The sequence below is a fragment of the Salvelinus alpinus genome, chromosome 32 (assembly GCF_045679555.1).
Source record: "Salvelinus alpinus chromosome 32, SLU_Salpinus.1, whole genome shotgun sequence".
NCBI lineage: Eukaryota > Metazoa > Chordata > Actinopteri > Salmoniformes > Salmonidae > Salvelinus > Salvelinus alpinus.
In genome coordinates this window covers 582475-597121 of record NC_092117.1, presented here as the reverse complement: position 1 = coordinate 597121, position 14647 = coordinate 582475, and the positions used below count along the sequence as shown (strand labels likewise).

General features: G+C 40.4%; 2 protein-coding genes across 16 annotated transcripts in view; one reads left to right on the top strand and one right to left on the bottom strand.

Annotated features, from left to right (window-relative positions):
- The window catches only part of LOC139562713 (NLR family CARD domain-containing protein 3-like), a 287993-nt gene that overhangs the window by 179791 nt on the left and 93555 nt on the right, over positions 1 to 14647 (top strand). The gene's annotated exons all lie outside the window — the stretch shown is intronic.
- The window catches only part of LOC139562714 (NLR family CARD domain-containing protein 3-like), a 473339-nt gene that overhangs the window by 433612 nt on the left and 25080 nt on the right, over positions 1 to 14647 (bottom strand). For all 8 annotated transcript variants that reach the window (XM_071380678.1, XM_071380675.1, XM_071380677.1 and 5 more), the window contains exon 4: positions 231 to 347. In XM_071380678.1, coding sequence (XP_071236779.1) covers positions 231 to 347 — 117 coding nt within the window. The remainder of the gene's footprint in view (positions 1 to 230; positions 348 to 14647) is intronic.

The window sequence follows — 14647 nt, the reverse complement described above, 5'->3', positions numbered from 1 at the left end:
CACACACACACACACACACACACACACACACACACACACACACACACACACACACACACACACACACACACACACACAGGGAGGGAATGTTGTTTGTTTAACATTGTTTCAGGACTATGAAAATGGACAAAGGATTAGCCTATGGATTATGAAACAATAAAAACAAAATGGGAGAGGAGAAATGACAGTGTTGTTTAACTCACTGACCATGACCAATGAGTTGTTCTTACCTTTTTTCAGTAGAAAAGTCTCCCTCTCTAAAGTTTATAGGTTGCTCCATAGACTTGTCACTCTTCATGGACACACAGCTGGGTACAGGGGAGGCTGGTTTCTTCCGCTTGATTGGGCTTCAACACAACAGAGACAAACATTACATCTCTCATCTACTCTGAGCTCAGATTGGGAAACATAAGAAGAATTTCATTCCAAAATGCTATATATCCATTTTCATAAATGTTTGTAAATTTGCTTTTATTGTTTTAAAAGAAATTATGAAAGAGATTGGTGTGTTTTTTCATTATCTAATCATGGCATGGGATTGTTCAATGACAGCTGTATTTGCTTAAAATCTATCACTTGATGTTTTCATTTCAGAGAGACAAATAGTCATGTTTTTTTGCTAAATGCTATATATCTGCCTCACTCTCAGAGAAATTAGTAGTACTGCTAGGTTTTATACAGTCAAATGTGACCGACCGGCTTGATTCAGTCTTATTCAGCAAAATGTAAAATAATTTTTTGACCTTGGATAGAAGTACAGACTCAGAGCTAGAAAATTGTATATCATACACTACAGTTGAGGAACAATGGGAAAGTCATAAAGATTATAAACTTGTAACCTCCCTTTTGAGAAAATGGCCTTTGAATGTTTGGGTATCTACTGCAGAGCTCTTCATTGTCTACAGGGCTGTTACTTTGGCAGATAATGTCACCCATCTAAATATAATTAACTAACTATATGGTGTTTTGGTGTATGTCAGTTTCATTGTTTGTTATGATAAAAATAGTTATTTTATGGTTGTAAGTGGTAAAATGAACTAGAAAATGTTATATTTTCCAATTTTGAGTAATTACTACTTTAGTAAGGTATTACACATTATTCAGTACTTCTGCAGTTGCTACATAATTCCAATAGATGGCAGCATAAGACCACAAATGACATTTGAGAAGATTAGTTTAGTTCTCTCCCTGGATGCACCACCACTCTACCTACTTTAGTCAAGAAAAACGTGTTTCCCAGAACTTTCAATGTCAAGTTCATCAACCAGCATCGAGCCGCTCTGCCTTCTCGAGCAAGCGAGGGGCATGTTGAGGTAAATTTACTAACCGGGAGGGTTGCATGATGTAATTTATTGGCGGGCTGGAAGACGCACTCCTGTCTTTTCTATTCCGAGGTTGTTTACTCACAATATCAGATATTAAGATTATTTTTTATAATGCATGAATACTAAGGTTGAGCTTCTGACTACGTCAGATCTACAGATTAATGAGCTAGACCTATCCATTTGGGTTGCATCTCAGTGAACCTGCATAGCATTCACTCAATTCAATGCCTACGAATGAACATTTCGATGCTCCGGTTGGAGCGAGTAGTCGCATCCCGCTTCGCTCCACAGGTAGTATTACATTTAATTTAATTTCATTACAGTACAACGGTTTGATTTGTTTGATCTTAGCTAGCTACATAGCCATCTTTGTATCAAAGATAATTGTGCAGTTTAGAGTAACTATCGAGGTTCGCTAGCCAGCTATTTTCGTCCTTCTACGTAACGTAACGTAGTCAACACTGCTAGCTAGCCAGCTAGCCAGCTAGCCACCGAATAGCAGCACTGTAGAAACTATAACATTACAACGGAACAACGGAACGACTTGATTAGTGTAGTGTTAGCTAGCTACATAGTTGTCTTTGCTGTCTTTGTATCTAAGATAATTGTGTAGTCTAGAGTAATTATCGGTTAACTAGCCAGCTATTTTCGTCCGCCGCGCTGCCGTTCTCCTACCTAGTCAACACTGCTAGCTAGCCAACTTCTACCGAATAGCAGCACTGTAGAAACTATTACATTACAACGGAACGACTTGATTAGTGTAGTGTTAGCTAGCTACATAGTTGTCTTTGCTGTCTTTGTATCTAAGATAATTGTGTAGTTTAGAGTAATTATCGAGTTTACCTAGCCAGCTATCGAGGTTACCTAGCCAGCTACACTTTCAAACAAAGTCAACAACGCAGCCACTGCTAGCTAGCCTACTTCACCAGTCAGCAGTACTGTATCATTTTAATCATTTTAGTCAATAAGATTTTTGCAACGTAAAGCTTAACTTTCTGAACATTCGAGACGTGTAGTCCACTTGTCATTCCAATCTCCTTTGCATTAGCGTAGCCTCTTCTGTAGCCTGTCAACTATGTGTCTGTCTATCCCTGTTCTCTCCTCTCTGCACAGACCATACAAACGCTTCACACCGCGTGGCCGCGGCCACCCTAACCTGGTGGTCCCAGCGCGCACAACCCACGTGGAGTTCCAGGTCTCCGGCAGCCTCTGGAACTGCCGATCTGCGGCCAACAAGGCAGAGTTCATCTCAGCCTATGCTTCCCTCCAGTCCCTCGACTTCTTGGCACTGACGGAAACATGGATCACCACAGATAACACTGCTACTCCTACTGCTCTCTCCTCGTCTGCCCACGTGTTCTCGCACACCCCGAGAGCTTCTGGTCAGCGGGGTGGTGGCACCGGGATCCTCATCTCTCCCAAGTGGTCATTCTCTCTTTCTCCCCTTACCCATCTGTCTATCGCCTCCTTTGAATTCCATGCTGTCACAGTTACCAGCCCTTTCAAGCTTAACATCCTTATCATTTATCGCCCTCCAGGTTCCCTTGGAGAGTTCATCAATGAGCTTGATGCCTTGATAAGCTCCTTTCCTGAGGACGGCTCACCTCTCACAGTTCTGGGTGACTTTAACCTCCCCACGTCTACCTTTGACTCATTCCTCTCTACCTCCTTCTTTCCACTCCTCTCCTCTTTTGACCTCACCCTCTCACCTTCCCCCCCTACTCACAAGGCAGGCAATACGCTTGACCTCATCTTTACTAGATGCTGTTCTTCCACTAACCTCATTGCAACTCCCCTCCTAGTCTCCGACCACTACCTTGTATCCTTTTCCCTCTCGCTCTCATCCAACACTTCCCACACTGCCCCTACTCGGATGGTATCGCGCCGTCCCAACCTTCGCTCTCTCTCCCCCGCTACTCTCTCCTTTTCCATCCTATCATCTCTTCCCTCTGCTCAAACCTTCTCCAACCTATCTCCTGATTCTGCCTCCTCAACCCTCCTCTCCTCCCTTTCTGCATCCTTTGACTCTCTATGTCCCCTATCCTCCAGTTCGGCTCGGTCCTCCCCTCCTGCTCCGTGGCTCGACGACTCATTGCGAGCTCACAGAACAGCCCTGTTCTGTGAGCTCGCAATGAGTCGTCGTCCCCCTCCCCCCCCTCCTCCCTCTCTGCAGATGACTTCGTCAACCATTTTGAAAAGAAGGTCGACGACATCCGATCCTCGTTTGCTAAGTCAAACGACACCGCTGGTTCTGCTCACACTGCCCTACCCTGTGCTCTGACCTCTTTCTCCCCTCTCTCTCCAGATGAAATCTCGCGTCTTGTGACGGCCGGCCGCCCAACAACCTGCCCGCTTGACCCTATCCCCTCCTCTCTTCTCCAGACCATTTCCGGAGACCTTCTCCCTTACCTCACCTCGCTCATCAACTCATCCTTGACCGCTGGCTACGTCCCTTCCGTCTTCAAGAGAGCGAGAGTTGCACCCCTTCTGAAAAAACCTACACTCGATCCCTCCGATGTCAACAACTACAGACCAGTATCCCTTCTTTCTTTTCTCTCCAAAACTCTTGAACGTGCCGTCCTTGGCCAGCTCTCCCGCTATCTCTCTCAGAATGACCTTCTTGATCCAAATCAGTCAGGTTTCAAGACTAGTCATTCAACTGAGACTGCTCTTCTCTGTGTCACGGAGGCGCTCCGCACTGCTAAAGCTAACTCTCTCTCCTCTGCTCTCACCCTTCTAGACCTATCGGCTGCCTTTGATACTGTGAACCATCAGATCCTCCTCTCCACCCTCTCCGAGTTGGGCATCTCCGGCGCGGCCCACGCTTGGATTGCGTCCTACCTGACAGGTCGCTCCTACCAGGTGGCGTGGTGAGAATCTGTCTCCTCACCACGTGCTCTCACCACTGGTGTCCCCCAGGGCTCTGTTCTAGGCCCTCTCCTATTCTCGCTATACACCAAGTCACTTGGCTCTGTCATAACCTCACATGGTCTCTCCTATCATTGCTATGCAGACGACACACAATTAATCTTCTCCTTTCCCCCTTCTGATAACCAGGTGGCGAATCGCATCTCTGCATGTCTGGCAGACATATCAGTGTGGATGACGGATCACCACCTCAAGCTGAACCTCGGCAAGACGGAGCTGCTCTTCCTCCCGGGGAAGGACTGCCCGTTCCATGATCTCGCCATCACGGTTGACAACTCCATTGTGTCCTCCTCCCAGAGCACTAAGAACCTTGGCGTGATCCTGGACAACACCCTGTCGTTCTCAGCTAACATCAAGGCGGTGGCCCGTTCCTGTAGGTTCATGCTCTACAACATCTGCAGAGTACGACCCTGCCTCACACAGGAAGCGGCGCAGGTCCTAATCCAGGCACTTGTCATCTCCAGTCTGGATTACTGCAACTCGCTGTTGACTGGGCTCCCTGCCTGTGCCATTAAACCCCTACAACTCATCCAGAACGCCGCAGCCCGACTGGTGTTCAACCTTCCCAAGTTCTCTCACGTCACCCCGCTCCTCCGCTCTCTACACTGGCTTCCAGTTGAAGCTCGCATCCGCTACAAGACCATGGTGCTTGCCTACGGAGCTGTGAGGGGAACGGCACCTCAGTACCTTCAGGCTCTGATCAGGCCCTAAACCCAAACAAGGGCACTGCGTTCATCCACCTCTGGCCTGCTCGCCTCCCTACCACTGAGGAAGTACAGTTCCCGCTCAGCCCAGTCAAAACTGTTCGCTGCTCTGGCACCCCAATGGTGGAACAAACTTCCCCACGACGCCAGGACAGCGGAGTCAATCACCACCTTCCGGAGACACCTGAAACCCCACCTCTTTAAGGAATACCTAGGATAGGATAAAGTAATCCTTCTGACCCCCCCCCCCCCCCCCCCCTTAAAAGATTTAGATGCACTATTGTAAAGTGGCTGTTCCACTGGATGTCATAAGGTGAACGCACCAATTTGTAAGTCGCTCTGGATAAGAGCGTCTGCTAAATGACTTAAATGTAATGTAAATGTATCAAATTACCCAGCAGCCATTAGGAAACAACGAGTCATCAAAGCAAGTGTAATTACTTAATAAAAAAATGTCTTCTGGTTAATTAAATCGGCCACATCTTAAAAAAGAAGACAGGGACATGAGTTTTGTTTAGGTTGTATAACTTTTTCAGAAAACAAATATGGTTAACCATGACCAGAAAATGCTTATCGTTTTATGGCTATGCGCGAGGCATCGCTATTTGATTATCCTGACGTGTAGGCAAACAGTGAGTTTTTACAAAGTAGCTGTAACCCTGTTAATAAAAAGTTACCTGAGGACAGTGTTCATGGTTAATGCTGACAGAAGGTCAGTTGGTGCCACGGTGCTCAATATAACTAGTAGGAGCTGGCAGGGTGAAAAATGACCTGAAATAAGATCTAATTTTTCACAATTACATCATGACTAGGGACGTAATGTAATATTATGAAACTGGGCTCCATGGTGGATGCAATGAACTTGTTTTCATCAGAAAAAAAAGTAATGTGTCCAGCCTACTTGAGGCACCGCAAAAATAATATTCAAAAGTTCGGTCCTTGGACACAGAGGGGTTAAAACACTAAAGTTATCGTCCATTTAGTGAAGAGAGGAGAACCGGACAGAGGTAGCCAGCATCCGTCAACGAGAGAGGGAGAAGCCCTCCACGGGATTTAACAGGAGGAAGAAAAAAACGGGGAGCTCCATTGGTCCACAAGAAATGCAGATGATGATGGTAGAGTAGCTAGCTAGCTTACCAAGCTGTACCGACTAGCTAGGATAACTAGGATGCTGCTGGTATAGTAGCTAGCTAGCTTACCTAGCTGTACCGACAAACTAGGATAACTAGGATGCTGCTGGTAGAGTAGCTAGCTAACTTACCTAGCTGTACCGACTAGCTAGGATAACTAGGATGCTGCTGGTATAGTAGCTAGCTAGCTTACCTAGCTGTTCCGACTAGCTAGGATAACTAGGATGCTGCTGGTAGAGTAGCTAGCTAGCTTACCTAGATATACCGACTAGCTAGGATAACTAGGATGCTGCTGGTAGAGTAGCTAGCTAGCTTACCTAGCTGTACCGACTAGATAGGATAACTAGGATGCTGCTGGTATAGTAGCTAGCTAGCTTACCTAGCTGTTCCGACTAGCTAGGATAACTAGGATGCTGCTGGTAGAGTAGCTAGCTAGCTTACCTACATGTACCGACTAGATAGGATAACTAGGATGCTGCTGGTATAGTAGCTAGCTAGCTTAACTAACTTTTTTTCTTTTTTTTCAATGTCATTAGCCTACTTTCTTCCAATATTTTCATCATTGAGTGATATTCATTCCAACAGTAATAATTGATTGAGCCATCCAGTTGTGGTTAAGAAAATGTGTACGCATAGGGGCGTTGCCTAGTAACCGTCACTATAAAACATAAATTATCATGAACGGCCTTGCTTACACCGGATTTAGCTACGACTAGTTTTATTTTTGATGGTGCAACAGTTTTTTAAATATATTTTTATTTTTTATTATTTTATTATGAACACAAATACAAAAAAAAAACAGAAATATACAAACAAGAGTACATAAACCTAACAGACGGGTATTACATATCAAGATTCATTTTCAATTTGTTAAATACTTTTATGGTGCATAATTGCTTTTTTGTTTTTACATTTACTGATCATTTCAAAATACTATTTAAATTATATCTTAAATAATGTAGGGGTTTGTTCTCCGTCCACTTCATTTTATAGACAAAGAATCTTCCATGAAACATAAAAAATGAACAATGAAAATTAAATCAGGGTCCATATCATTTGGATAAAAATAAAACATAATATCAGATTAACATGAATAGTTGTTTATTTTAAAATAAAATCTTCTGACATAAGAACAGTCCAAAAATAAATGGTCAAGAGTCTCTGGGTCACAACCACAAAATACACATTTGTTGTCAATAGCTATGTTACATCTGTGTATAATAAAGGTCCTTACAGGGTAGATTCTATAAATGAATTTGTATGATACTTCTTTCACCTTATTAGATATACAATATTTACCAGATAACAACGAAATTTGTTCCAATTCACTTGTCCTAGGGCTGCATTCCAGTACATTTTAGCAGAGGGAATAGTAACATATTGACATAGTTTCCTTATATACATGTTATTACATTTATAGTTTAAAATGTCAATTCCTTCTAATTGTATTGAGGCTACAAAATCCTCAACAGTTGCACTTGGAGTATTGTTATATTCTCCTAAAAGAAGAATAGCACCTTTAGGGACAGCTCTAACAACTATTTACTCCTCAGGAGTGAATGTAACATTGTGTGTTCTAATAAATTCTGGATAATCATATAGTTGTCCATCGTTATTCAATAATTGTTGAACCCAAATAATGTTGTTGTCAAACCAGTTCTGGAAAAACAAAGACTTGTTTTTGTATTTTACATCTTTATTTTTCCAGATTGTATACCTATGTGGGGGAAAATTGTGTTTGTACATGAGGTTCCAAGTTAGAAGTACTTGTTTATGAAAGTTTGCAAGCTTAATTGTCACGTTCCTGACCTTATTTCTTTTGTTTAGTCTTTGTTTAGTTGGTCAGGACGTGAGCTGGGTGGGTATATTCCATGTTATGTGTTTTCATTGGTTTAGGGTTGTCTAACTAGCCTGACATGGTTCTCAATCAGAGGCAGGTGTTTTACGTTGTCTCTGATTGGGAACCATATTAAGGTAGGCTGTTCTCACTGTTTGTTTGTGGGTGATTGTTCCTGTTCATTGCATTCTTTGTTTTCTCTATGTTCACATGTTCAGGTCTGTAGCGTCGTTAGTGTCATTTCTGTTTATTGTTTTGTTCATGTTGTTAAGTGTTCCAATAAATATGGAAACGTACCATGCTGCGATTTGGTCCTCCTCTCTTCCACCAAACGACGAGCGTTACATTAATAGGGATTTTACCCATTTAAAAATTGCATTTGAGTAATAATTCTAGACCACCAATCTGTTGGAATCTTAAATTAGGGATGATATTCCAAATGCAATTCCTATTTCCTAAATTGTTTTGCAATCATTTAATCTTAAATATTATATTAGAGGTTTTAAAATCCAGAGCATTCAACCCTCCCTCACCTTGGGTGCTACATATTACTTATTTTCTTAAATAATGAGGTTTATTCCTCCATATGAAGTTAAATAATTTAGTATCAACGATTTTAGTTACTGACAGAGGAACATCCAAGGCAAGGAGGTATAAACTAATCTGGACAGACATTCAGATTTTGATAAAAGTACATGTCCGGATAAAGAAAGATCTCTTAATAACCAGGAGTTAAGTCTCTTTCCAATTTTCTCTACAATAGGAGAGAAATTTTAGTTGGCCCTTTCTTTCTGATCTCTGCTAACTGTAATACCAAGATACGTGATCACATCTTTTACAGGGATATTACATACTGTCACGATCGTCGTAAGAAGCGGACCAAAGCGCAGCGTGGTTTGAATACATTATTCTATTTTTTAATGAGGAACACTTAAACAAACTACAAAACAAAATAAGACGAACGTGACCGCTATAATAACAATGTGCTAACATGCAACATAACATAGACAATAACCCACAATACAAAACAGGATACCTAAATATGGTTCCCAATCAGAGACAAGGCAAAACACCTGTCTCTGATTGAGAACCATATCAGGCCAAACACATAGAAATATACAAACCAGACATACAACATAGAATGCCCACAGAGATCACACCCTGACCAACCAAAACATAAAACATACAAAGAAAACTATGGTCAGGGCGTGACACATGCTGAGTTTAAGTCAAATCTTTTCAAGGCAAATAATTCACATTTTCTAATATTCCGAGATAAAGCTGATACATATGAGAAGGCATTAATAAACTCAATAGCTTTCCTGACTTCATTATGATCTTTAAAAAAAAATGGTGGTGTCGTCAGCCAATTGTGAACATTTTATCTCTTTGTCTTGTTCCGTTTTATAAAATTGTCAAATTTTGGTCATTTTTCTTCTGTCCAGGTAAATTCCACCAGATGGCGAATGGAATTGCATTGCAAATGTACAAAACATCACCAATCACGACATGGCCATTTCTCCTAAACGGAAAATACTTTGAAGACGAAACTTGGTGAGCATAGGTTTGGACTAATGGGCTGTTAGCCCCGAAACAAGATGGAGTCGAGGCCTCAATGCTTTTTGAGTTAACTTCTTATGGCTGCAGGGGCAGTATTGAGTAGCTTGGATAAAAGGTGCCCATTTCAAACGGCCTCGTACTCAATTCTTGCTCGTACAATATGCATATTATTATTACTATTGGATAGAAAACACTCTCAAGTTTCTAAAACCGTTTGAATTATATCTGTGAGTAAAACAGAACTCATTTTGCAGCAAACTTCCTGTCAGAAAGTGAAAAATCTGAAATCGAGGCTCTGTTCCAGGGCCTGCCTATACATGTGCTTGAAATCTATTAGTATACATGCACTTCATACGCCTTCCACTAGATGTCAATAGGCTGTGAGAGGTGAAATGGGGTTTCTAGGTATTTCTATGGTCAAAAGAGAGAGCTTGGAATGACATGACCCCCGAATTCCTTTGTTCAGGAAGCGCATAAAGGTCATCAGTATTGGCTTCTGAAAAGCATTCGCTATAGACGTCTAATATCTCCGGCTTTGATTTTATTTGATAAATGTGATAATATCATCGTAAAGTATGTTTTTTCAATATAGTTTTATCCGATTATTGAAGTTTTTTTGAGAGTTTAGGCGTGTTGCGTTCTCTGCGTTTGGTGACGATGGACAGCTTAGCGCCACTTGGCTAATTTTGCTTGCTAATTTGAGAGGGAAAAAGGCCCTTCTAAAACCAAACAACGATTGTTCTGGACAAAGGACCCCTTGTACAACATTCTGATGGAAGATTATCAAAATTAGGACCCATTTATGATGTTATTTCATATATCTGTCGAACATGTTTACTATTAGTTTGCGCCCAGATTTTGGGCGCTCTCTCGCTATAACGTAAGCTGCATGTCGTACTGAAGTTATGTTTAGAATTCTAACATGGCGATTGCATTAAGAACTAGTGTATCTATCATTTCCTATACAACATGTATTTTTTAGTAAAGTTTATGAATAGTTATTTGGTCAGAATAGGTGAGTGACAGAAATATATCCGGACATTCTGGGAAAAAGTTGCTAAGTTTTCACAATGTATAACCACGGATTTCAGCTCTAAATGTGCACATTTTCAAACAAACCATATATGTATTGTGTAATATGATGTTATAGGACTGTCATCTGATGAAGTTTATGAAGGTTAGTGAAATAATTAATATCTTTTGCTGGTTTTGGCGCTATCGCTACTGTTGCCTTGAATCAATGTAGCTGTGTGGTTGGCTATTGTAGTAAGCTAATATAATGCTATATTGTGTTTTCGCTGTAAAACACTTAAAGATTCGGAAATATTGGCTGGATTCACAAGATGTTTGTCTTTCATTTGCTGTACACCATGTATTTTTCAGAAATGTTTTATGATGAGTATTTAGGTATTTCAATTTGGTCTCTGTAATTGTTCTAGCTGCTTCGGTGCTATTTCCGATAGTAGCTGCAATGTAAAACTATGATTTATACCTCAAATATGCACATTTTTTGAACAAAACATAGATTTATTGTATAACATGTTATAAGACTGTCATCTGATGAAGTTGTTTCTTGGTTAGTTTGGTTGGTTCTTGGTTAGTTTGGTTGGTTTTGTGCATTCTACCTGTGCTGTGAAAAATGTCTGAGCTTTTTTGTATTTGGTGGTGAGCTAACATAATTATACGTGGTGTTTTCGCTGTAAAACATAAAAAAAATCGGACATGTTGGCTGGATTCACAAGATGTTTATCTTTCATTTGCTGTATTGGACTTAATGTGTGAAAGTTAAATATTTCTAAACAATATATTTTGAATTTCGCGCGGTGCACTTGGACGGGCTGTTGTCATATTGAGCCCGACACCGCCCTGCAGCCATAAGAAGTTAACCTCTCTAGGGTATGTGGGACGGTAGCGTCCCACCTCGTCAACAGCCAGTGAAATTGCAGGGCGCCAAATTCAAAACAACTGAAATCTCATAATTTAAATTCCTCAAGCATACAAGTATTTTTCACCATTTTAAAGCTACACTAGTTGTAAATCCAGCCAAAGCGTCCGATTTCAAAAAGGTTTTACGACGAAAGCACACCAAACGATTATGTTAGGTATGAGCCAAGTCACAGAAAAAGACAGCCATTTTTTCCAGCTGAAGAGAGCATTAACAAAAAGCAGAAATAGAGATAAAATTAATCACTAACCTTTGATAATCTTCATCAGATGACACTCATAGGACTTCATGTTACACAATACATGTATATTTTGTTCGGTAAAGTTCATATTTATATCCAAAAATCTGATTTTAGGCAAGACGCTACTGTTTCACTTGGCAAAAAGCCTGAGAAAATGCACAGCGCCAAATTAAAATTATTTACTATGAAAATTACTATAAAATCAAACTTTCATTAAATCACACATGAAAGATACCAAATTAAAGCTACACTGGTTGTGAATCCAGCCAACATGCCAGAATTCAAATAGGCTTTTCAGCGAAAGCATACGATGCTATTATCTGAGCATAGCACTTATAGTAAACAAAAGAGAGAAAACATTTCAACCCAGCAGGCGCGACACAAAACGCAGAAATAAAAATATAATTCATGCCTTACCTTTGACGAGCTTCTGTTGTTGGTGTAGCAGTGTGATGTTGTTCCCCTAGATTACGCACCAAATTGCACACAAGGACCAATTCAAATAGGCCAGGTCAAGAGGGGATGTTAATAATTTGATAATAATAATAATAATTCAGTGTATTTTTTTATTTAATTACAGCTGCATAGCTAATGTTTTTATTTGGTGTACAGACACTTTTTCATATCAATATTGTACATACATGTGATTGTAAAAGTTTTGTATATTTTGGTTTGGCCCATCGCGGGTTATCTGTATTTCCATACCCCTTTATCGTTCTCTTTTGCCTGACCTTCGGCTAGCAAGGTATGTTGTCCTTGGCTCCGAAATTGTTTAATATAAAACCGTCATAATGTTACACAATGTACTGTTTTGCAACCATAAGTTTGTTACGATGTGGATAATATAAAGATTTATGTTAATAACTTCTTGCAACTATAGGGGGTGCTGTTCCGCATTAGCATATTTGGGTCTCCAAATTAAACTGCCTCGTGCTAAATTCTTGATCGTACAATATGCATATTATTGTTATTATTGGATAGAAAACACCTTCTAGTTTCTATAGAAGTTGGAATTTTGTCTCTGAGTGGTACAGAACAATATCTACAGCACTTTTCATGACAGGGGTCAGATTTCAGAAATTTTTACCCCTGATCTGGAGTCTGTTTTTAAGGCGACAGTGAATGCTATGAAGAAACCGACACTGCCTACGTCTTCCTCTGGGTGTCTGTACGTCATCACGTTTTGAATGGAGTCTATTGCACAATCCCAGCCATTATAAAACCACAAAATGTATAGGGACCGCCCTTTCTCGTCGCGCGCCTGAAGCGTGAAGGACATCGGACTTGCCTCATTCCAAATCCTTGTCTAACCAGCAATATTTCTCCGGTCATGTTTTCAGTCGTTATAGTTGTTAAAAACATCATAATGTAGTTAATTTGAACCGTTTTATAGCAATTTATATCCGTTTAGTGCGATTTTGAGGAATTTCTTTGTTGTGCACTCTGAAACTTTGGACACGTTTTGGGGTCCCGTTCGATCGTTAGTGGATATTTCGAAGGACAGAGGACATCTATCGACCAAAAGACGTTTATAACATAGAAAGGATACATTGCCCAAGAATCTGATGGAAGAACAGCTCAAAGTAAACAATATTTAATATGATAAATCGTTGTTCTGTCGAAATATTTTAAACGCATATTTCGCCATTTTGTTTGGTATAGCTTCACTTGGCGAACCCTGTATTGAAAAGTAAGGATAATTTTAAAAATGTAAATCAGCGGTTGCATTAAGAACTAATTTGTCTTTCGATTCCTGTCAACCCTGTATTTTTTAGTCAAGTATATGATTAGCTTTCGATTAAACTAGATCACTCTGAAAGCTGACGTTCCTCATTTTGAGGCTTGAGTTGTGACTATTTCCATTGTATAACCACGGTTTTGTATGGCTAAATATGCACCTTTTCGAACAAACTGTATATGTATGTTGTAAAATGATGTTACAGGAGTGTCATCGGAAGAATTCTGAGAAGGTTAGTGAAAAGATTAATATATTTTGGCGGTGATTACGTTATAGCGCTCTTTGGCTGGAATCGATGCTCTGGTAACGTTTGCACATGTGGTATGCTAACTTATCGATTTATTGTGTTTTCGCTGAAAAACGCTTAGAAAATCTGAAATATGGTCTGAAATCACAAGAACTGGGTCTTTCCATTGCTATGCTTTGTCTATTTTTATGAAATGTTTTATGATGAGTAAATTGGTCATACACGTTGCTCTATCTAGTAATTCTAGTCGATTTGTGATGGTCGGTGCAATTGTAAACTGTGATTTCTACCTGAAATATGCACTTTTTTCTAACAAAAACTATCCTATACCATGAATATGTTATCAGACTGTCATCTGATGGTTTTTTTTATAGGTTATTGGCTATCAATATCTTAGTTGAGCCGAATTGGTGATAGCACCTGAAGGAGTAAGAAACTGATGGAGTTAGAATAGTGGTGTATTTTGCTAACGTGTTTAGCTAATAGATTTACATATTTTGTCTTCCCTGTAAAACATTTTAAAAATCTGAAATGGTGGCTTTATTCACAAGATCTGTATCTTTCATCTGGTGTCTTGGACTTGTGATTTAATGATATTTAGATGCTACTATCTACTTGTGAAGCTATGCTAGCTATGCTAATCAGTGTGTGGGGGGGTGGGGGGTGCTCCCGGACCCGGGGTAGAGGCTCGTTAGAGGTTAACAAGTTTCACAAAGCTCGCTGACTAGGGTATCTATTGTAACTTGTGAGTACTTGGGACAATGTTTGAGTGAGTGTCCATGTGCTCGCGCAGGTGCCTGAGAGCTGTGACTGCGCCAAGGGTTAACATAATGTGTGTTGTCTCTTCATGTGCAGGTATGTCTTTTATTTTGTCCGAATTACCTTCTGTATAATTTTACTTGTTTTGTATGGTGTGCTGTTGTGCATCGAATGTGTGCATGCAGCACCTGTTATTTCCTTTTGGCGCTCTTTTGCCTGACTTTCGGCTAGCA